At 54.6% G+C, this 22,837-nt stretch overlaps 2 protein-coding genes across 2 annotated transcripts; one reads left to right on the top strand and one right to left on the bottom strand.

Annotated features, from left to right (window-relative positions):
• Nucleotides 1-1,771: 1,771 nt before the first annotated feature.
• COCSUDRAFT_58306 (hypothetical protein) lies at nucleotides 1,772-7,055 on the bottom strand (the record flags this gene model as incomplete). The annotated part of the gene is made up of 9 exons (XM_005644045.1): nucleotides 1,772-1,948; nucleotides 2,408-2,563; nucleotides 3,201-3,321; nucleotides 3,715-3,851; nucleotides 4,124-4,262; nucleotides 4,539-5,673; nucleotides 5,926-6,158; nucleotides 6,425-6,525; nucleotides 6,765-7,055. The coding sequence occupies 9 exons, from the start codon at nucleotides 7,053-7,055 to the stop codon at nucleotides 1,772-1,774; spliced, it is 2,490 nt and encodes an 829-aa protein (XP_005644102.1).
• Nucleotides 7,056-8,058: 1,003 nt separating this feature from the next.
• On the top strand, nucleotides 8,059-22,774 carry COCSUDRAFT_38065 (RecF/RecN/SMC protein; the record flags this gene model as incomplete). The annotated part of the gene is made up of 27 exons (XM_005644044.1): nucleotides 8,059-8,175; nucleotides 8,338-8,427; nucleotides 8,550-8,651; nucleotides 8,965-9,141; nucleotides 9,854-9,984; nucleotides 10,397-10,571; nucleotides 10,860-10,969; nucleotides 11,340-11,514; nucleotides 12,160-12,255; nucleotides 12,776-12,979; nucleotides 13,710-13,755; nucleotides 13,987-14,084; nucleotides 14,410-14,527; nucleotides 14,850-14,947; nucleotides 15,251-15,362; nucleotides 15,866-16,026; nucleotides 16,285-16,443; nucleotides 16,698-16,874; nucleotides 17,547-17,738; nucleotides 18,255-18,371; nucleotides 18,997-19,116; nucleotides 19,496-19,641; nucleotides 20,184-20,270; nucleotides 20,611-20,743; nucleotides 21,483-21,641; nucleotides 22,013-22,172; nucleotides 22,566-22,774. 27 exons carry the CDS (start codon nucleotides 8,059-8,061, stop codon nucleotides 22,772-22,774), a joined length of 3,669 nt encoding a protein of 1,222 aa, XP_005644101.1.
• Nucleotides 22,775-22,837: the final 63 nt, after the last annotated feature.

The following is a 22,837-nucleotide window of genomic DNA, read 5'->3' as shown; positions in this document are numbered from 1 at the left end:
GAAGTGGACACCCGTGGCAGGTCTGGCAGCTCAGCAATATGAAAATTTGAGTGATTTAAGTAATACATAACAATGGTCTCTCTACAAACGACTTGTACACGTACCGTCTCTTGACACTTATCATCAACTCCTGCAATGGCAGATTACTTGGACATTCCCTCTTGAGTTGATGCACCCAACTTGCTTGCATGTGGCACAGCATGTGTGCCTGACACAAAACCATGTCACCTTTAAAATATCAGCAACGTGGCCTTCTCAACTGCGTATTTCCCAACTGTTGCCCCTCTCTACTTCATCTCATTTTGGCCCCGGCTGGCGGGGGGCGGTACAAATACTGAGCACCGTGCCCACGGTTGATTGGGTCTTGCTTGGATCTGGCGAGTCCAACAAGGGGCAGAATTGTGGAAGCCTTCATTTGCAGCTTGTCTGCAGGACGCACCTTGCCTCTTGGCAGGCAAAGCGTGTAATAATAATAATAATGGCTGAAAAGCTACCACCGCCCTTCCACTCCTTATCGCACACTAGCACACTTCCAAGCACTTGCTCTGTCCTCTTGCAGAGTCTTCTGAAGTCCCCAGCCGCACTCTCACCAATCACCTTGCAGCTCGCAGCGAGCACTGCATCGATCAGGGGTCCTCACATTGGTCAGCCCAATGGAGCACACATCAAAACATCAAGCATCACCCTACTAGGCGATGTTTTCATGGCTACTACGCTGCTGCTTTCAAATCCTCTCTTGGTTTTCTACGCTGGGGCGACTCTGCAAAGTCCAGAAGCTGGATTTTCAACACTGCCAAGCCATGAAGTTTCCTACAGTCATGACAGCGCTGCATATGGGCAGCGATCAGAGATCTGCATGCATGGTCGAATCAGCTGAAAGTATGACCGCCTCGCTAGCAGTGGCTCTTCGGCACCCAACGATGCCCATAGATTAGCAGCAGGGAGACAAGCCTGAGACAAGGAAAGGCATCGAACTGCTGTCTTGGACTGCTGACACCAGGGCTGCGCATGCGCTTGCATGCACAAAAAGCAGAGGCACCGTAGGAATAGAACCTGGAAAGTCTTCTCGGGTACCTGATCTGGGGAGGAGGGGATATAATTAATACTGTTCGGAAGCCTTGTCTGGGTGCTCCTTTTGCACCGCAGTCAACCTAAAAAAAGAACACGATGGAAGCGAAGCACGACGAAGACTCGGCCGGAGGAGCAGCAAAACGTGGAGAACTCCACCTTTGACTGTGCCCACTGGGACTAAAAAATCCCCTGCTACGGATAGCCCGGAGTGTATAAAAGGTAGGTCTGACAGCCGTGCAAAAGATAAGAGAAATGATCCTGTTGCCGAGAAAGTCGGCGATGCCATTCGGCGCTTTGACTGCTGCCACCCATCCTTGTCCAGGAGGCAGACGGCACCTAAGACATGGGGCGACTTGACCATTGGCCATGAGGCCTGGAGATGGGGAAATTGAGATCCAAAACCCTCGGCATGGCTGGATGGGCTTATATGGGGCCCATACATGATCCTGCATGGGTCCCTGGTTACTTCACTCCCAGCCATGACACACATTGCCGCAACACCCCTGACCTGTGATCACCTTCCGACGGCACCAGGTCAAGGTCGTAGAACGGCGTGCGCGCACCGGCACGCCCGCCTCTTCGTCGGGCTGAGAACAAACTCTGAGCTATCTCTTGCCTGGCAGGGGGTACTGAATCAGACTAGTCAGATATAGAGGCCCCTGTGCCTGGTGTGGCCAGGGACCACAACCCCTAGACAACATCATCTGCTAGGCCCCACATCGAGGCTGTTGGAGCCCAAAGGCAGGTGCTCGAAGCCCTCTTTTTTGGCGGGAGCGGCCTTGCCGCCAGGGGCATAAAGAGAATGCAGGAACGCCACGCGTACGCGTCGCTCCAGCACATACATTGTGGCTGTCGGCAGCAGCAGTCCCCCCACCGCCTGCAGCCGAGCATCGGTGATCTCATTAGCGATGGTTTTTCATCAGGGAAACAAGCTATTTAAATCCATCAGGTCAGCTAGCAGCAAAATGACACAGCATCCCAGCAACGGTCCTCTCCTGCTCGACACCTCTGCACCAGGGCTGCATGCAATATGTATTGCACTGCCAATGATCTGTCAAGATTTCATGGTTGTCTTGTCTGCGTAGCGAGCAGTGCAGCACGTCATGCATTGCATGGCAATAGAGCTGCAAATCCTCATATCTCTTATACGACCAAGATGACCTCCTACTCTGTGACCCGAGCGGCTTTTTCAAGAGCTTCTTTGCATGCTGTCTGTTGTAGGTGGAGTACCCACATGATGTCTTCAGCAGAGGTGATAATACCAACATTTTACAAAACCTTCTGGTGGTGACTAGACTTAAGGCGTGTTCCAGGAGGAAAAGGAAATAAAGCCCACCTGCAGGATGACCCATGAGGAGCAGCAAAATTGGCCCAGCCCGGAGCACATGTCGCCGCACAACCACGGCGCCTGCGCGGCAGCTGCCGCCAGCGCTATAGCATCGCCGATCAGATGCGCGCTCAGTAAATTACCCTCGCACATGCTCATGGCAGCCTGCGTGTGCATGCACAAATGCTGATGCATGCATCACTGCCTCCCTAAAATACCATGGCAATCCAACTTTCAGTAACTGCTCGCAGTCACGCATGCATGAAATGCGCACTCATTGGCGGCCTGCGCCAGAGTCCCAAAATTACACAAGCATCCCATGCCTCTTGTAAGCCCTTTCTGAAGCATTTGCGGATTTACAAGGAGTATGACAAAACAAGCCTTCGAGCTGAGTAGATTGGTGGCTTCTAGCCTTTGTTTGGCAAGCATCTGTCAGCTTTACATGACATGCATGCCACACACGCTGATGCATGTGATGCATGCTACACATGCCGGTGGAGGACAGGTATTCATTTTGGACTTCTGTAACGGTAGAATTGTATCTATCCTGCAGTGCTAGTGCCCGTAATAGTCAAGAATTCTGCCATACTGAACGTTCACCATTTGGGTGTTTTCCAATGCAATCAGACTTCATGCATGAAGGCAGTCGTGCATGCATGTATGATCGCCCATCTTGGTGCATGCTAGAGCGATGCTACTGTCGAACTGTGGAACTAAGTGCAGAGGAAAAAGCTTGCAGTGCCCAAAAGCTATAAGGAAGATACAGTAGATGAATATATGAAAAGCATGGCTTGGTGCGCACCCAGGGCAGAGCATTCTTGGCGAGCACTGAGAAGAAGGGAAAGCCTGGGCGGCAGGTGCCTTGCGCAACCGAGGAGGCAACGCCGTAGTACCTCACGTGGTGCCAGCTCACCGCCAAAGTCCTGCACCACAGCAGCACGATGCTCTATCAGATCAGGGAACACACTTCACCAAATGCCCAAACATTTTGAGACAACATGCTGATGAAGGCTGGGTATTTGGGACTTTTTGCGTGTTCTTCTCCCCATCCATGCCACCTCTAGTTAGGTATCCAGACAGCAAGAAGACATGCATCAGATGCACATGGAGCAGATCAACAAGACAGACTCTTGGAATATTGCAACAACATTAGCTGTTGCTAAGGAGAGAACCATGGTACGCGAGTGGCCCCAATCAGCCCTCTTCAACAAGCAATCGAGAGGGCCGTCCAAAAGATTGAAGCTAGATGTTTGATTCCTAGGTGGGCTAGGAATTGCACGACGCTAGAAGATGTCTTGCCATCAGCTGGGGCTGACCTGATGATGCGCATGAGAAGGGTCAGTCTGGTGCGCTGACGCTCGAAGAGCTGCTGGTCAATATGCATAAGCGCCATCAGGCCGAACAGGAAGCAGGTGACCAGCACATTCGTCGCCCCTGGTGTGTAGCCCGTCACCTGCATGCCCAGCACATCACATCAGCTTCCGCACACGCTATCTACATGTAAACTCTTTGCATCATGTTCTTGCAGGCATTGGAACGTGACAAGAGCGAGCTGCTCAGCGGGCCCCGGATAGAGATCATATCGAACACAACCTTATATGCTGCACAGCACCATTATCTTCTGACTTGAATGCCAGGTGACGCGCAGGGGGCAGGGCCTCAAGCCATTTATTGAAGCGCCACAAAGGCAGTAGTGATGAAGACCCAAATCCAAGAAGGGAGCACCTGGGCAAAGCCTGGGAAGTAAAGCAGGCGAAGCTCGCGAAGGGCAAACATGGCGAGGAAGAAGAAGATGACTGCGCGATCGTGTGAGCGCTTGTGCCGCGCCCACATGGCCTGGAAACGCCGTTCCAAAGCAGCATCCCTGCACAACACGCCCAAATATTTCGGTGGGGCATGCATTTTAAGCGAATCTTGCACCCACATCACCCCGTGTAGGTCAGTGTGAGCAGTGGATCAATTTGACATGCAATACAGCCTATGTCACAGCAGCAAAGTATAGGTGCATGACAGCGTCTGTACTTATTATTATTACTAATATTATTACACGCTCTTCCTGCCAACCAAGAATGCGAGAAAGATGCTATCGTGAAGCTCTAACACAGCTTCTTTGTCGATATTGTGCTTGTGCGGGACTCACGCAAACTGCAGCCTTGCGTCCTGCAGCACCTCGGTGCCGTCCGGGAGGTCCAGGGAGACGAGACGGCCGCCCCGGCCACTGCACCGCGCCGCGACGGCTGCCGCAACGCCGCGCCAACACGAGGCCGGCTCCTCTTCGCACTGCCGCCACCGCCACGCCGAACTGCCGGCCGGCCTCGAACATGACGCCTGTGGCAGGAAAATTTCCTTTGGGAGCTCATTGCTCTGCGCCCTCCCCCCACGTAGCCGCAGCTCGGGCTGCGAGGACGCCGCAGCCACTTTTTTGCCCTGCGCGGGAGCGGCCGCCGCGGGCCGGCTGCTCAATTGCGCCGGAGCTGACGTGGACGCCGCGGGAGTCGCGGGGAAGCTGCGTGGCGGCTGCGCCGAACTGGCGCGGTGGCTGAGCGCTGGCAGCTGCTCAACGCCTCCCAGCAAAAGGCTGTCATCCAAAATTGGGAGGCTGTGCAAGCTGAGCCCTGCGCCCGGTCCCGTCGGTTGCCAAGCACTTGGCGCCACAGAAACCCACCGCCGCGGCCTCGGCGAAGGGAATGCCGCCAGGCCCATGGGTGCCTCCGCCCCTGTGATCACTGCAGTTGGCCCCGCGTCTGAGTAATCCCACAGCGCGCCAGAGCCAGAGCCGTCCTCCGACACCGACGCTGCACCAGAGTCAGACCCATCGCTGCTGGCTGTCTCCTCCTCAAAAGAGGCTGCATCGGCTGCGTCCGGCTCCCCCTCTGCGCTGCCTGCATCGTCCTGCAGGAGCCGGTACGCAGCATCCGCCGCGGCGGCTGCCGCCTCCGGCGCCGCCGGCTTTGGCCGGCCGGCGGCGCTGCCCGGCGCGGGCACGGCTTTGGGTGGCTTCTGGGCAGGCCAGTGCTGCGGGCCCGCATCTTCGGCGCCCGCCGGCTGCGCGGCGCGGCTGCCTGTCGCGCGCGAGTTGCCGCCCGGGTCGTCGGCCGGCTCGGGTGCAGCCGAGCTACCGCGGCCGGCGAAGCTGGCGGCGGTCGCGCGTGCGGAGAGGACCCACGTCTGGTAGCCGGGTGGCAGACCGCCGTGCAGCGCGGTGCCGCCGCCGTCGTGCACGCGCCAGGCCGCCGCGGCACATGGTTGTTTGCACGCCGTCCAGTCGCTGGGGCCTGCAGGCAGCCCCATGATTGCATGCCAGCTCATAACTCTGAGCAAAGAGTGCCACCAACAATTGCTTTTGTGTTAAGACTGAGGAACTAGAACACTCATTGCTTAAATAAGAACGAGCTGTAAGAGACTCAACGCAGCCTTTCAGTCTGGACGTAAGGCAGTGTCGCATGCCTCCTTGAGGTCCCTTGTTAGACGCAACACATTGTGCATATGCAGCATGCCCCGCAATGGACTTAGGAATAGCGGCTCACCAAAGGTCCTGGCCTGGGGGGCGGAAGGGTGCTGGGCGTAGGCCGGCGCAGCCTGAATTGGCAGCAGATACGTGTCTAGGACGGCGCCCCTGCTCAGGGTCAGCGGCTGTGCAGGTCGCCACAGTGACTTCAGCTCCAATTGCCTCGTGACCACTTCAGCTGAGGCCAGAACTCCGTCCCAGGGTGCTGCCCTCGCCAGTGAGCGCGCCACTGACAGCGCCGGGCCCGCCAATCTGTTTCACAAAAGCAAGCCGTATATTGATCAATCAGAACAGAGAGAAGTCTGAGGGCGTTCACTTATCGTAATCGAGCAGAGCTGGGACACCGGACACACTGATGCAGGATCCATATTTGTCATGCAAATCAGGCCAGCCATGCCAAGACATGGCATGCATGTCTTGTGTCGCTTGTTGTACAGATCTGCCCGTGCATATGGTGCGAGCAAGGGGCTTTCCTGTTTTGGGTAGCATGCCACTTTCATTGGCGATTGTAATCTCACCTGTACTGTAGTGTGTTTGCAGAGCCCACCAGCCCATCAGCTGCTGCCCCCATATGCACGCCTATGCGCGCCGGCATTGTGCCCCCGCCTGGTAATTGCATCTGCGTGTACAACCCTTCATCACGGCAGGCTAAAGATCATGACATACCAGGTCTGCAAATTCCCACTACGAAGCAACCAGGGTTGCGGACATCTTCCATATGTGTGTGTCAGGATTCTGCCACCAGGCAGGCCACAGTATAGATGCACGCATCACTGTGTAGTGTGGGTTTACATAGAATGCATGGGGCAGAAGCCTCGCCTCTTGGATTGCATCCAGGAGGTCCAGGGCACACTGCACTGCCTTAAGCTCTCGCCAGGGGTCTGTCTCCTGATCAGCGCTGCTCACACCCAGCACCCCACAGACGCCCACTTCGCTCCTCTCGGCCGAAACAGCGCCATAACGACCCAGAACAATCTCCAACATCTGGTTGAAGTTGTGCCACCAGCGCAGCTGCCTCCTGCCACTGGAAAATGCCAGGCGGTCCTCGTGCCCAAATTCGCAGTATATGGCGGCTGTCGAGGTGTATGATCGGCATAGAGGTGGCTGGCTCTCGCTTGTGCTGGGAAGGTCCTGCAGCTGGGGCCACATCTGAGTGTGGAACTCTTGGGGTCGTTCCATCAGCTTCCAAGCTAACTCCAGTCCCCCCTTTCTTTGCTGGTATTACTTCTTGTCACATCTGAAGAGGGGCATCGGGCTGCAGGAATCTCCTGAAATACAGGCCTGACGCAATCGCCCCGATGTAGATACTGGGAGGTTTTTGGCGTGTGCCGAGCTTTTCCTTCCTGCCTCGCGCCCGTGCTCAACAAAGACACTAGATGTTGTGAATTTTTTTGCAGCCCCTCTGCTTTGATGAAGAAAGATCAATCTCCTGCAAAAAGCATTACTGCGCCTCTCAGGCCAAGAATCGAATTTGACGGGCAGTAGGGACACAGCGCGACTCTCTCTGCTGCTTTGGAAGGGACAAAAAACAACCATACCTGACATTATGCAGCAGGGATTGCGATCGCACCGTATGGATGTCAAGAACTCACTCAAATAGACCCTAGACAACACCGGCCTGCACCCGGCAGCCGAGCTGGCAGCCGAACGCTCCGTTGCCGATTTGACAAGCACCGATCGTTCCCAGGGTACAACAAGTGTTCACTTTCATTGAGTTTGAACTCGCAAACAGTCAGCTTCGGATGCTCTTCTCTCAGCACAGGGACAGCAAAAGGATTAGTAAAGGAGTCAAACCAGGCTCGGTAAACGCGGCTAGCGGGCACGTGTCGATGCTTAAGGCACGTGCGATTCGCGACAATGATATTGAAGTTTTTCAGCATGTCGTGCTCAACAAACCAAAACAAAGCAGCCCTTAGTTTCCTTGACAAACACTTGTCGCTGTAGGTGGCGATGTGAGCACCATCACGCCCTCAATGGCCACAAGAAGGTTTGAATGTACTTGAGATTGTTGGAACTCTTGCTGACAAAGCACATCATGCCGCGTCCGTCAATGGAGGCATTAATTGGCTAGCCAAGTCGGAGTGCCAGGAACTATCTATCACAACCTTGATTGAAAGCCGAGTAGAGCATAACCAGCAAAGAATACAACAAGATGGAGGTAGAAGGCGAAGCCACTGGGGCTGGGCCCAGGCGACTTATCATTACAGAGATGGTGCTGGAAAATTTCAAGTCCTACGCCGGGGAACAACGTGTAGGACCCTTCCATAAGGTACTTCCTTAACAACGTCGTGGCATCGTGCATCCATCCATTAAACAAACGCTGTCATATTTCTATGCTTTGCCTTTGCACAGATTGTGAGTTGACGATCATTTTCCAAAATATCCCACAGCGGCAGCTTTTGTGTGTGACTGTAAAATTTGGATGTTGCAGTGCTTTTCCTCGGTGGTGGGCCCCAATGGCAGCGGCAAATCAAACGTCATCGACGCAATGCTTTTCGTATTTGGGAAAAAGGCGAAGCAGGTGTGCATCCTGCTTCCTTCCTCCTATGCTTCCTTCCCGTCACTATACCAACCTCCCAGCAGGGAGCGAGCAGCGATGGATGTAGAAGCAATCAAACATCTTTTATGTGTCGTGCACAACAGTTGCGACTCAGCAAAGTCTCGGAGCTCATACACAACTCCACAAACCACAAGCACCTGGACTCGGCCAAGGTCTCAGTCTACTTCCAGGAGATCATCGATCTGGTGCGTTTGAGCACTCTCAATTACCCTGGAATCCTCAATTTTGTCAAGCCTACATACATCTTGCATTCCTGAAAGTTCTTTCTGCTTGATGCTTCAGCGGTGTTTCATGCCCTCTTTCTCAGGCAGTGTCATGCAGATTTAGAGATGCAGCACAAGACGACAGAGATGTGCAATGCATGATTGTAAGAGTGAGCCGAAGGCAGACTCTGACATGCACAAGACTGTTCTCTTGGCGTGCAGATGAGAATCAGTGTGACAATCACCCCTGGATGCTCATCAGTATAAACTCAAAATTAAATCTGCTCTTCTGCAGGATGACGAGGCGTTCGAGGTGGTGCCAGGCACAGGCTTTGTGGTCTCGCGCACAGCGATGCGCAACAACAGCAGCAATTATTACGTGGACGGCCGCAAGAGCAGCTTTGGGGAGGTCACCGACATGCTGAAGGGGAAGGGCATCGACCTGGACAACAACCGCTTCCTCATCCTGCAGGTCATCCACCCCTGTCACTCTCATGCCATTCCCTTATGCCAAGTTCTGGCAGATGTGTGATATAATACTCTGTGTGATGTATATTTCTCTGGACCTAAGGCCGCAGATGACCTCTAAGTGGGGCATTCTATAGTATGGCATGCAGGGGACAGACAGACAAAGGGCTCGGGCAAAGGGGCACCATTGTCCTTTGTCACATGCATGCTGGTGTATGGAAACCTCCTCATTTCTGGATCAGGGTGAGCATCTGCTGCTCAATCCAAGGAGCCGTTGTTGCCAGCTGCGGTCTCCCAGCAGACAGCTGCACATCATCGGCCAGACACCTGACGCTGACAAGTTAATTACAGAACTTGACTGGTGCTGCACCATGCGCACAGCCAGGCAGTCCAAATCAGCATCATGCATGATGCAGCGCTCCTTCATGTGGGCGCACACCGATGTGTCAAGGGCAAACCAATGCGCAGCAGCCTGATACAGGAGCCTTTCAGTCTACTCTGGGAGTACAAGGCGTTCTGTGGCAGCCTGACACTGGAGAATCTTCTGGCACTGAATCTGGAGTACAAGGCATTGTGTGGCAGCCTAGCTCCTACTCCTGCAGTCGTCGTCATGAGTCAGCAGGCGAACTACAGCACAGGAATCTTGCACGAGGTATTCTGGGATTAGTGGGGAAATCATTTGGCGCTGAATCTGGGGTGTCTTGTTGTGTTTACAGGGGGAGGTGGAGCAGATCAGTATGATGAAGCCGGTGGCTCAGGGCCCCCACGACACAGGCCTGCTGGAGTACCTGGAGGACATCATCGGGACCGACAAGTACAAGTCCCAGCTGGAGGAGGGCGCCAAGAGGTGCCGCCCGACCATCCCCATTCCCATCTGCCCAAGTTCACCAAAGATGTCTATCCAGGCGGCAAGATGTTGCCTGGCGACTGGCAATCGCGTTACATGACATTCCCCACCTGACAGCAGTACAGGAGGAGTGGCAAGCTCGCCTTGTTTCGTTTCTCCTACGGTCTCTTGATGTGTGCAATCGAAATATTTCACATGCGCCTCTGTCATTGAATGTCTCACCGTTTGCCACTGGAGGTATCCACAGCATATTGCGGGCAAGGCCGGTTGCTTTGACAGTGAAAGGTTGCGCGCCTGATCAGGCTGGAGGAACTGAGCGAGGCTCGGCAGAGCGTGGTGACCCGGGTGATCTGTTAATATGAATGGTTACTAATGTTACTAAGGTATGAGTAATGGTATCGCGCCTGATCAGGCTGGAGGAGCTGAGCGAGGCGCGCCAGAGCGTGGTGAACCGGGTGAAGGCGGCCGAGAAAGAGCGGGACGGCTTGGACGGCGCCAAAGCCGTCGCAGAGGCATACCTTGCCAAGGAGCGGGAGTGCACCGCTACGCAGTCCACCATCTTCCAGATCTTCGTCCGCGACGGCCAGGCGCGCACAAACCTGCACCTACACGCTGTCTGCAGATATGTGGTGGATGCACTGACATGAGTCTTGATCGGTCTTCGCCAGTCACTGGCATGCTTTCACATGCCCTGGGGATCAGTGCATCCTTGTGAATTTACCAAGGATGGAGCTCTCGCGCACTGCGCCTTGTTGAGGGTGCTCCTGGGTTCAGGACATAGAGCACAAGGAGGAAATTCAGCCACTTGCATTCCGAGGTGGACCGGGCAGACGATGGTGCTGGGTTGAAAATTGCGAAGTGGTGTGCTGCCGCAGAGGAATATTGACAAGATTGCCAGCAATCTGGTGGAGCTGGAGGCCAAGCTGAAGCACGAGCAGGACAAGTTCCAAACCTATGGCCAGGACCTCAAGGACGCCGAGAGCAAGTGAGTGCGCCTCCCAGGATCGCAATGCATTCTGGGAGCAGATGAGCCTGTCTCAATGGGTGCTGTGCACGCATGAGTGGCTTGTGTTGATTCGAATTGCACCTGACGCAGCACCCTCAAGACAGAGCTGGCTCCCCTTGCGCGTTTCATTCCTGCAAGCAACCTGGTGCAACAAGGCCATTAATGTGCAACCATGCAGATGTTCCAAGGAGCAATTTGGTACATTTAGCATGCATGCATGGGTGGGAGTGGTGTCTGTACGCAAAGAGGACGCTCTACAGCTGGCAGGGTGGCAAAGGGCAGAACCTCCTCAGCATACTTCCCTCCGCTTGCTTTGGAGAAGAACAGTCAGCCTCAGATTGATGTGCAGGTTTGAGGCGGAGAAGAAGGAGCACGGGAAGATGCAGAAGGAGCTGGATGCTGCGAATGAGCGTTTTAAAGAGTATGAGCGCAAGGACGTGAAGCTGCGGGAGGACATCAAGCACCTGCTGGCCAAGCAGAAGAAGCTGGCCGACAAACGCTCCAAGGACTCTGCCAAGGCCCAGGCGCGAGCTGTTCACCTATTAAAAATGTGTACAAAACACTTTTGACCCAAAGGATTGGCGGTCCCACATATTGTGTGAGAGCTTCTTGTATTTGGGCAATGGCGCCCAGCGTTTGCTGTATGTGGTGCATGCATCCCTGCGGTGTGGGGACTTCCCTTGTTTGATCCACAGGCGTCCATGGCATGGGACATGTTGTTCGGAGGTGACGATTATGCTTAGATCGTGGTCAATGTGAGTTAAGTGTAGGTGCTGCCAAAGCCCAGGCGCGAGCTGTTCACCTCCTGTGATTTAAGGGTGAAGGTAATCTGTGTAAGTTACATGCAGTTTTGCAGAGAGGGATGGCTTCCCTTGGGAAGCCAGAGGTTTCTGTGCCATTGCTCATGCCTTCAACAGGTTGGGATGGAAATGAAAACCTTCACAAAGCAAGGGAACACGAAAGGCCTTGCTTGACATGCCTAGTCCTTGGGGCTGCAAAACATATGCCACAATAATAGGAATATGGGAGTCAGCCCGTCATAGTGTGTCAGGGCAGCCTCGGTGCATTTACAGAGGCCCAGACCAGAGTCAAACTTGCAAATCTGCTTCTGCTTGCAATGCATGGTGCCTTACACTCACATGTAATAGATTTTCTGCTACTCCCGGCAGGTGCTGACGGAGGAGGCAGCGTCTCTGGAGCAGCAGGCGCCAAAGCTGGCAGCCAAGGCCGTGGAGCTGGCCAAGCAGCTGCAAAAGGAGGAAGAGGTAGGGTACAGCTGCAAGGAATTTATACACATCAACTCATCACACCACAAGCTCGAAAAGAACCAAAAAGAGCCATGGCAAGCAAATGCCACATTCCAAAGCTGCTAACATGACATCACCACTTAATGGTCTTCCCACAATCGTACTGCAATTGTGGTATTTGCAGGCAACTATGTCTTGCAAGCTAATCATGATCTGCAAGATCAGAGCGCCAAGCAAATTCCCTACATCCGATAGGAATTGCTTGGGAATGTTCGGGCAGGACTCTCATCACAGGCAAACGCCTATTTGCCAGTCTGTGTTTGTTGGAAATGGCTGCCTGTGTGCTGGGGGCGCAACGATATCAGCTCACCATGCATGCATGAGTAATAGAGTTGGAAACGAGATGCTAATGCCATTCAGACGCAGCAAGGAAGAGGGTGCATTCATGCGGACGCGCACATTTGGTGCTCATATTCGGCTGCTCCCATTTGCCACCAATTTCAATTCCGTGCATCACTGTTGTGACCTGCCTAACCAGGAGCTGGCGAGGATGTGCGAGGGGATCAAAGGAGAAGTGGAGGGGTTGCGAACCGAGGCGAGCCAGATCAGGACGCAGCAGGCCCCCTGGGAAGCACAAGCTGCCGAGGTCAACGGTCGCATAAGTGTCGCAACTGCAGAGCGCGACCTGCTGCTAAAAAAACAAGGCGACGCGCAGAAACGCCTCAAGGCAAGCATCCTCTCTGTATTGCAGCCTAAGATAATAGGTGGATAGTGTTGAGATAGAGGGAATGGCTGCCATTAATGCTTTTGTGACGTCCGTCTCAAGAGAGCAACTGCTGAGCTGCTCAAGAAACAGGGCGATGCAAAGAAGCGCCTCAAGGCAAGTGCAATCATCCATTTTCTGAGATCCCAGAAACCCGGGCGCAAACGTTGCGTGCCCAACAATAGCCAGAATGTTGTTCATATCAGCTTGCAAAATGCATGCTGGCCTCCTGATCATATTGGCAGTCGCCTTATTATTGCAAGCGTGGATCCTGCTCATTCCTGTAGAGTTCTGCAGTCGTGACACATAGTCATGGATAGAACTGAAGCGGGTAGCATTGAACCACACTGAAATTTGTGCCATGCATGCCGCTCTCACGGCCGCTGCTTGATGTCCTCTGACAAGCAGCTGCAAGGACGATAAAGCGTACCATATCTCAATGGTAGACCTTACACATCTCACTATCATGTGAGATGGTGGATGATGCTGGAAGCACTCAATTTGGATGGAGGATTGCTGTCAAACTTCTGAGGCTCTGACGCATGTGCAGGATGCTGAGGACGGGCTGAAGGCGGCCACTGCTGCAGCTGATGCAAAGGAGGAAGACATCAAGCGCATGGACGAGGCCGTGGGCAAGCACAGGTACGCATGCACACGCATTACAGACGAAAACATTTCCATTATTAACATTACACGGTTTTCTTGCCAGAGGCAAGGTCGGTCTGCAGGCAAGCTGCAGATAAAGGCTGCCAAAAGTGTATGCCTTCTTGGAGTTGCCAGATCCAAGCTAGACTCATCAACCGGGGGGATGGTGCTCAGTGGTATTCCGGCCCCCGCCAGCTTGGGTATATTAAATGCATAATTCAAGGCGATCTGCAATTCTGCGAGAACGTCCCTTTGAGCGGCATGTGGGCAGTGCTTGCTTGTGGCATATCAGCCTCAATAATGGTTCCTGCAAGCCACGGCGACCACTGCTCTAAGCACAGATGCACGCACCTGTCGCAGGCGGGAGGCCGAGGCGGCGCGGAAAGAGGCGGCAGCCGCCACGGCTGAGGCGGAGCGGCTGCAGGGAACCCTGCGCAAGGTGCCTGCTTTAGCTTGTTGCGTTGTCCACTGCTGATGTGGCGCCCGGTGCCTGTTTTGGCTTGTTGCGTGGTCCACTGCTCGGTGCCTGTTTTGGCTTGTCGCCTAATTTTACCATGTGCCTGAATTGTTCACCTGCCCAACCTGGCATCAGTGACTGCACCAGGTCGCCCCTGTCATGTTGGGAGCTAGCTCTTGAAGTGATCTCACCTGCTCAGCCGGTTTGGCCCTTTCCGTACCCATGCTGGGTCCACACAAGGATGTCTGTCTTGCGTTTCTGCAATTTCAATGAAGAGCAGCATTCAATCTTCCGTTTTTGCTGCCAGGTGCGCGGCACGGTGGCGCAGCGCAGAGCGGAGCGCAGCGCGCAAAGCAGCCAGAGCGCCGTCATTCAGGCGCTCATGGCCGCGCGCAAGGACATCCCTGGCATCCGCGGCCGCCTCGGTGCGCGCCTGATCTGCTCTCAAGCGTTGCATGCTTGCCCTGAAATTTGCTGCCCTAAAGATATGGCCCTCAGGATGCTTAATTGGGTCATTAATATGCGTTTATGTAACGATGTTGGCATGTTGATTTTCTGGGCTTTAAAAAGCTCACTGTAGGATTATCTGTCACCATTTAAAGCATGTGCCCTTTGTCGCTGGCTGTCTCTTGGGCAGCTGACAGCTGCACGCTGATTCCTCTTTCGGCGCTGACCACTCAAAAGACAGAGATTCAGCATTGCTCATTACAAGGCCCCTGCTTGCGTAATGCCGCCAAGTGTGCGCAGGTGAGCTGGGCGCAATCGACGCCAAATTTGACGTCGCGGTGTCGACGGCCGCGCCTGCGCTGGATTATGTGGTTGTGGACGACACTGCCAGCGCGCAGGCAGGAAATTTTACACCTGCTCAGTAATGGGTTCTTACATGTGCACTACTTTTGTGCATGGGAAGCCCTTCAATCTGGGCAGCATGTGGCACTGGCAGGGATCTTCTTATTCTCCCCTGATTTCAGATTAGTGTCCGCTGTTTGGGGTTGACCGCAGCTGAGTTGCCAGCTGCTTTCCCCCTTGCTCGTGGGGACCAGGAAAGTCGAGGCAAGCCCAGGATACCAGTAGAACGCAAAAAATACAGTCACTTTTTGTAACTTAGCTTCAAGTCAAGAATAAAAAATAAAAAATGCTGCGCGCAGGCGTGCGTGGAACTTCTTCGTAGCCGGAAGCTGGGCGTGGCAACCTTCCTCATCCTGGACAAGCAGGCCCACCTGGCCGCCAAATGCGCGCAGAGCGTCTCGCCCCCAGAAGGTGCGCTCCCTTCTGCATATATTTGGTGTTTTAAGACCAGGTATTGGCGGCAATGACGTGTGCCACCTGATATGAAGTCAAGCATGCATCTGCTGAACGAGCAGAGGCCAGATCTGCCGCTGCCTGGGCTAACGCTCTGCTCATCCTCGTCCGTGTGTCAAATGCCTTGGACTTGTGTTTTGTCATCAACATGACCAGGCTTTCTTGTTTCGGGCCACATGCAAGAGCCGCATTCTGCCTTTCCATGCAGAGCATATACGCTTGCAATGCACTTGCCATGCCCGAGCAGCGATGCAGGGCTCTGCAACGAAAGCACTGCGCAGCATGCAAGCAACACACCCGAGCTGAGCCCGGCCATGCCCATGAAAGGACAAGATGGGGGCGATGATGACATGGGCTTGACCAGATCTCCAGAGCAGGGCGCCTGACTAGGCGCGCCACTCCGCCACGCTGGCAATCACCTCACCCTCATGTTACTGATATCCTGGGCCCTGTCTGCGCAGGCGTGCAGCGACTGTTCGACTTGGTCAAGTGCAGCGAGGCGGCGCTGCGGCCGGCGTTCTTCTACGCGCTCGGGGACACTGTGGTCGCTGCTGATCTGGAGCAGGCGTCGCGCATCGCCTACGGCCGCGATAAGCGCTGGGCGCGCGTCGTTACTGTCCAGGTCTGCCTTGTTTCCAAGCTTGCACTTCACAAACGGCGCTATGCCTCGATGTCTCCATTTTGGCGTGAAGCAGCGGGCGAACAGAAGAGCTGATGTCGTGCACTGCGGGCTAAATCTGCTGGATGTGGGTCTTTTCTCAGGCAGTGGCGGTCCAGCATTGCGATGCGCATGTTTGTGTGCCAGTGCAACACTTATGCTGCGCCGCCGCTCTGCTTTGCAGTCCTGAAGACAATGTTCATAATGCAATATGTTTCACAGGGCGAGATAATCAATGACAGCGGCACGATGACGGGCGGCGGCGGCAGGGCGCGAGGCGGCCGCATGCGCCTTGGCAGCGGGGCACCACGGCCGGTTGAAACTGCAGCGGCAGCCGCCGAGCTGGCTGCCGCCGAGAAGCAGGAGGAAGCCAGCCTGAAGGTGATCCCTTGGCCATCAGACCACATCTCTGTCAAAAAATGCATGAGTCACCTTGCTGGGACAGGCTGCTGACACATGTACGCCAGATGGGGCACTACCCCGGCTACGTCCTTGCACACAGCATCTTGCAGGGCATCAGACATCGTGTCACAGAAGTTTCTCTTATTCTGGCTGTTCTGCAAAATGGCCCATGTTGACAAAAAATCGGTGGGAAGAGACCCCGAGGAATCGTTTCAACGAGTTGTCTTCTTCAGGCGTTGGCCGAGGCGCGGCAGATGGCGGAGCGGTCTGGAGCGGCGTTGTCATCTGCCGAGAAGGCGCTGTCTTCCCTGGAGACAAGCATCTCCAAGGCGCGCATGGAGGCCGCAGCGCAGCGTGCCAAGGCCGACGACCTTGCCGCCCGCCTCGACAGCCTGCGCGCCGCCACCAAGGTCCGCTTAGGTTCACTTTTACAGTACTGCATCGGCCGTTCTAGCAGAATCTGTTGCACAATTGAAGGTCGACAGGCTGCGCGCCGCCATCAAGGTCAGCTCAGCTTCACTTTTACAGTACTCTATTGGCCGTTCCAGCAGAATCTGTTGCACAATTGAAGGTGGACAGCCTGCGCGCCGCCACCAAGGTCAGCTTAGCTTCACTTTTACAGTACTGCATTGGCCGTCTCTAGCAGAATCTGTTGCACATATTGAAGGGCCAAGAGCTCAGTTTTCACCAGCCTTGCTCAATTTGAGTGTCTTTTGTTTGGTCTTCGGCCTGGAGAGCGGGAAAATGATGATTTGTTTCTCCTTTTTGGTGCTGCTGTGCCTTGGCCTCCGTGCCTTCCTGACTGCAAGGTCAGCTGGAAGGCACGCACGGATATGCAGGTTCAAATTGTATTTCCTTGGCTTCTGCCGCACCTGTTAAGTGCAGCACCGCATCACATGCAGTCCTGAAACAAGAAACTGATTTCAACACTGCATGTACCCTATACTTTCAGGCCCCTCAAGTTGCCAGAAGCAGTGAGTTTGTGCCACCCATTTCAAGATCATGACAGATGGGCTGATGCCTCAAATGAGCCAACAGGACAGACGAGCAAACCTCATCCTGCGGCGATGTGGCAACTGCAGGTCGCAACTGAGGACGCCGCGGCGATCAAGCGGCTGGAGGCGGAGGTCAAGGCGGCGCAGAAGGACCTGGAGCCCATCAGCAAGAAGCTGGCGCCGCTGCAGGCGAAGCTGGCCGCCTTGGAGGCGCGCATGGAGGACGCCGGGGGGCCGCCCCTCACGAAGCAGCGCCAGAAGGTCGCCCAGCTGCTGCATGTCAGTGTTCCCTTTTCCCCTGCATGCAATGACCAACCCATGACAAACAACTATGAAGGGAAAAGAAGTGCGTGCGTCAACCTGGGAGGAGGGCTGCCTTGCAGTTGTGATGTTGAACGCAAGTCACATGCCATCCCGACAAGATACAATGCGAGCACGGAATGTCGAGCATGCATGACATTGTGTGTGGGTTCTGCCTCCTTGTGCGACAAACCCGGCTTTCGAAGATGAAGCCCTCTGCCCGACATCCTGACCAAACAAGAGCTTGAATGGGTGGGGATCTGTGTTAGGCCAAAAAGACGGCTGAGAGCGACTGAGACGAGCAGACGAAACAAAGACTGCCCCACCAAAATTGCTTGCCTCCCACAGTCGCTGGCAATGACGCTGCCCAGCTGGATGTGGGGCATGACCTGCTACATGCACTGAAGCTCGTGGCGCCACTGCAGCAGCCAATTTGCTGCGGACTTTTTTTTTGCAGCAGAAGCGTTGGCAACTTCAGAAGTGTGTTGCGTGCAGGACATCGCTGCGGCCGAGGAGGAATCTGCCAAGAAGAAGGTGGGCGCGGCAGCTGCCGCGAAGCAGCTGGAGAAGCTGCGCAAGGAGGCCACCAAGACCGAATCCGACGCGGCCGCCGCCGAAGCCGACCTGGCCGCCAGGAAGCACGAGCACAAGGTGTGCTTATTATTATTATGATTGTTATTATTATTATTAGAATTTTTTGATATTTTTATTTCTATTATTATTCGCCTTTCCAATCCATGAGGATCAGGTGCGTCGCAGCAGCGTTTCTAAGACAGCCTTCCAACCTTCTCTATCTTGGGCTTTCCTCCACCAGGTCAGAGATAATCCAAGCGAAGCCAGGTCCTGTCTGACATAATCATTCCAGGACTTGCCAGGTCTACCTCTTATACACATTATACCAACATAATTGCCTGGTTGGTGTGTGTCATGAAGTATAGGTCTTGTCAGGTACCCATTGCTTGGCAGCATAGGGGAGCCACTCGAGCGTCCTGCAGTGTGAGCAGGATGGCATTCCTTTCGACAAGGACAATAAATGCCCACCCCCCGCTGTTTTGCTCTCAGAAGAGTGTCTGTCCACCGTCCTGCCAAGGTCACAGGCATGCGCAGATTTGCCAGGTTCATACATCTCTCTGACCTGTGAGTGAGGTCAGAAGGAGAACTGAGACATCAGGAGCTGTGATGCTGAGTACTTGGCCAATTTAAATTCAAATTCTGATGGGGTGGTGATGCGGTGCAGGAGCTGGATGATCAGGCATTGGAGGTGCTCCAGGCGGCCAAGGCGACAGAGGCCATCCTCGCACAGAAGGCCGAGTCTCTGGCGGCCATCCGCAGCGAGTTTGAGCGCAAGCAGAAGGAGGTGCGGCCACCCCTCCCTCTCCCTCTCCCCCACTTCTCTTAATTTCCTCTGACAGGAGAAGTACCAACTGATCTGCGCACTGTATGTCCTCATGCGCTGCCTGGTGTCATGTCCCCACAGCAAAACAAAAAAACATGACAGAAGCTCCTTCTGACACACAAATCTTGGCTATTCAATCACATTTGCATTCTCTCCTCCTCTCATGGGCGGTATTTTCCATGCTATGCAACCAAGTGTTACTCCCCATGACATCGCATGGATGACATAGGGATGTCATCCAGGTGCAGAATGTAGGGGTAGATCAAAGAGGATGATGATTACTAAGGGAATGTTGATTACTAAGGGAACAATAACCTACTGAAGCATGCGCTGGGGGCAGGTGAACATCATACAGGTGGCGGAGGTAAATATATCCAACGCGATCAAGGACCAGAGCGACAGCGCGGCGGCCGAGAAGAGCATGCAGAAGCAGTGGACGCGCAAGCTCGCCGAAGCTACCAAGAAGCTCGCACAGGGCGAAGGCACGTCCCAGCCCCTTCCTTATTGAGTAACGCGCATTGTAACCCTGACTTTAGACAGTGCTGGCAAAGGCTCAGAACGGCCACAGCTGATAGCCACAGCTCTAAGGAGTGCATTCCCAGTTGCTGCCGTGATGCGCTCAGTGTGTGCGCCTGTAGATTTACTATGAGCTCTGACAAGCCCACACCCAGCCGGCAATCTCCCGGCACACTTACTCTGCATGCCTCACTTATTCCGCATGCCTCTTCCCCAAGCATCAGGGCCTCAGACGAAGCCTCCAAACACAGATGATGTCCAGAACAGCCAGCTGGTGCGCAAGGCTGTTGATAGCTGCACTTCACATGCTGCGGCGCATGGGATCTCTGTTTGCGCTTGGGTTGCTTCTGCAGGGTGTGTCTCAATGAAAAGAGTGCCCAAGCAATGTGAAGAATGCAGCTAACCAGGGTGACCCAGGCAGCCCCACCTTCCCATGTATTATAATGCCCCACACAGTTCTAATTAAGCCCCAGGGTTCAGAGGGATGATAGTTGTAACATGGTGTCTGACAGTTTCACTGTCGGCTCAGCAGGTGAGGCGCCTGCGCCGCTGACGCCTGAGGAGCTGGATGCTCTGGACCCCAAGGAGCTCGAGTACAGGTGACAATCAGTCGCTGCAAAATCAAGCAAACATGGAGGCCTGTTTATTGAATGACCCTCTTGGCCGGGGAACTGTCCTGGGCTTGAGACATGCGCCCTGCCGATCTGGACAGAGAAAAACCGAGAATGACTTGCAATTTCAATTTTCAAAGCACATTTAGCTGTTGACTTCCTCTGCTTACTGTGCTGTGGCCAACTAATTTTTTAGTAGCCGGCGTGCCTGCATGCCTGCGACCAGAAGTATCCCTTCAGCACACTCCTGCTCTGACAGTCCTCTTCTGCCCTTTTAAATTTGAATCATCTCCCTTTGAGTAGAACCGTTCACCCCTGCGCGCCCCAGGGTGACGATGCTGGAGGAGGAGCTGGGCCGCATGGCGCCGGACCTGGGGGTGATCGAGGAGTGGAAGCGCAAGGACGCTGACTACACCACCCGCCTGGCGGACCTCGAGGCCGCCACCGCCGCGCGCAACGAGGCGCGCCCCTTCAGTACTGACATGCAGGGGACCATATCAGAACTCTAACTCTTATTCTTATTCTTACACGCTTTTCCTGCCGAGAGGCAAGGTGCGTCCTGCAGACAAGTTGCGTTGAAGGCTGCCACAATCCTACCCCTTGTTGGACTCGCCAGATTCAAGCAAGACCCAGTCAACCGCGGGCACGGTGCTCAGTATTTATATCGCCCCCCGCCAGCCGGAACTCTAACAAGGCACTTAAAATATGCATGTGGCCTGTCCTGCCACGCACGCGTCACAAGCGGCGCATTGTGCGGGTCAGCTGCTGTGGACAGAATATTGTCAGACAGTAGGAATTTGCGGCCCAAGGCTCATGGGCTGGAAAGGCTTGGTTGAGGGGACCTCTGTGGGGCGCATTGCCTGATGCGGCTGCCTCACCAAATCTGTTTCAGTGCTCCCTTGGCGCTGATGCCAATTCTGGCTCCAACACCCAATTTCTGTCCGCTGCCGAAACAGGGGAAACCCCCCATACACAAAGTTCTTTATATTCCGTCTGCCTAACCTGACACAGGGGCGCATGAAAAACCCTTTGCCTGAACCGCCATGCTGCACAAATTTTGGGCTTGCTGCCGATGTGAGTTGCTGCTTGCTGCCGTGGGGCATGTTGGCTGAGATGTCTCCGGTTTGCATGCTGTAAAATGCCCCTGTAAATTTGGATCTGGAAATGACGGTTTTGAATCTGAAAATCGCATGCATGCAGGTGCGGGAGGCGCACGAGACGCTGCGCAAGCGGCGGCTGGACGAGTTCATGGCGGGCTTCAACGCGATCAGCCTCAAGCTCAAGGAGATGTACCAGATGATCACACTGGGCGGCGACGCTGAGCTGGAGCTCGTCGACTCCCTTGACCCCTTCTCTGAGGTGGGTGGCCTGCCCTTCTCTTGCCCGCTTGTATGCCTTGATGAAGTGTGTGCAGTGTGGATGCCCCACGTGTCCATTTCCATGACACCACAAGTCTCCATGCAGAGCGCTGGCCTGGCATTGGTAGCATTCTGAGATGTCAAGGAAATCTGTGTGAGCGCCGCCTTAATGTCCACTGAGTTTTGATAGGCAGTCATTTGTGCAAGATTGGCTGCCGTGATTAGGACATATGCAAAGGCAGACGCCACCAGCGAAGCACTGCATGGTCTGCACTGCTATCCCAACAGACCAGGGGCCACTAGCGGAATACAAGCCGTGGAAAGCATTCGTATGACAGTTTAATAATGCGTAACCCATGACTGTGAGCGCAGGGCATTGTCTTCAGCGTGCGGCCACCCAAGAAGAGTTGGAAGAACATCGCGAATCTGAGCGGCGGCGAGAAGACACTCTCCAGCCTCTCGCTTGTCTTCGCGCTGCACCACTACAAGCCCACGCCGCTCTATGTCATGGACGAAATCGACGCCGCGCTCGGTGCGCAATCTGCCCCTTTCATGCACCCCTCCGGGGACTCTTGACACAACCGTACCTTTACGTACCACTAGCTCTGGACCCCGTGTTCTGTTCTTGACTGTGGCAGCCTCTGTGCTGCATGGCAGTGGGCACCTGGACAACAAGCATGCTGGTAGGCTCGCAGGTTCCTGCCTGACACCAAAGGGGCCAGCCTGTGAAGCCGGGCTAGCTGGCCTAAGATAGTTGCGGCAATAGCCTTGCTTTGCACACTTGTGTGTGTACCTCCAGGCTTGGGTTAGTCTGATAGCTGAGTGCTGAAGACTGACTTTTGAAGGCAGAAATCAAGGAAATACACCAATCCTCAGCACCTATCTGACACCGTCTATCTGACACCGTCCCTGTGCATGCGCGCAGATTTCAAGAACGTGAGCATCGTGGCGCACTACATAAAGGAGCGCACGAAGAACGCGCAGTTTGTCATCATCAGCCTGCGCAACAACATGTTCGAGCTGGCCGATCGCCTCGTGGGCATCTATAAGACCGACAACGCCACCAAATCCGTCACCATCAACCCGGGCGCGTTCGCCGTGCGGCCAGCGCTGGCGCCCGTGGCTGCATCGTAAATAAGATTGCCGTCAAGCTTGTGGCATTATATCCTGGCGCCTATGCTCGGAGTTTGAAGCCGG

This window comes from Coccomyxa subellipsoidea (genome assembly GCF_000258705.1).
Source record: "Coccomyxa subellipsoidea C-169, whole genome shotgun sequence".
In the NCBI taxonomy this organism is placed as follows: Eukaryota; Viridiplantae; Chlorophyta; class Trebouxiophyceae; family Coccomyxaceae; genus Coccomyxa; species Coccomyxa subellipsoidea.
This window is presented reverse-complemented; position numbering and strand designations above follow the sequence as displayed.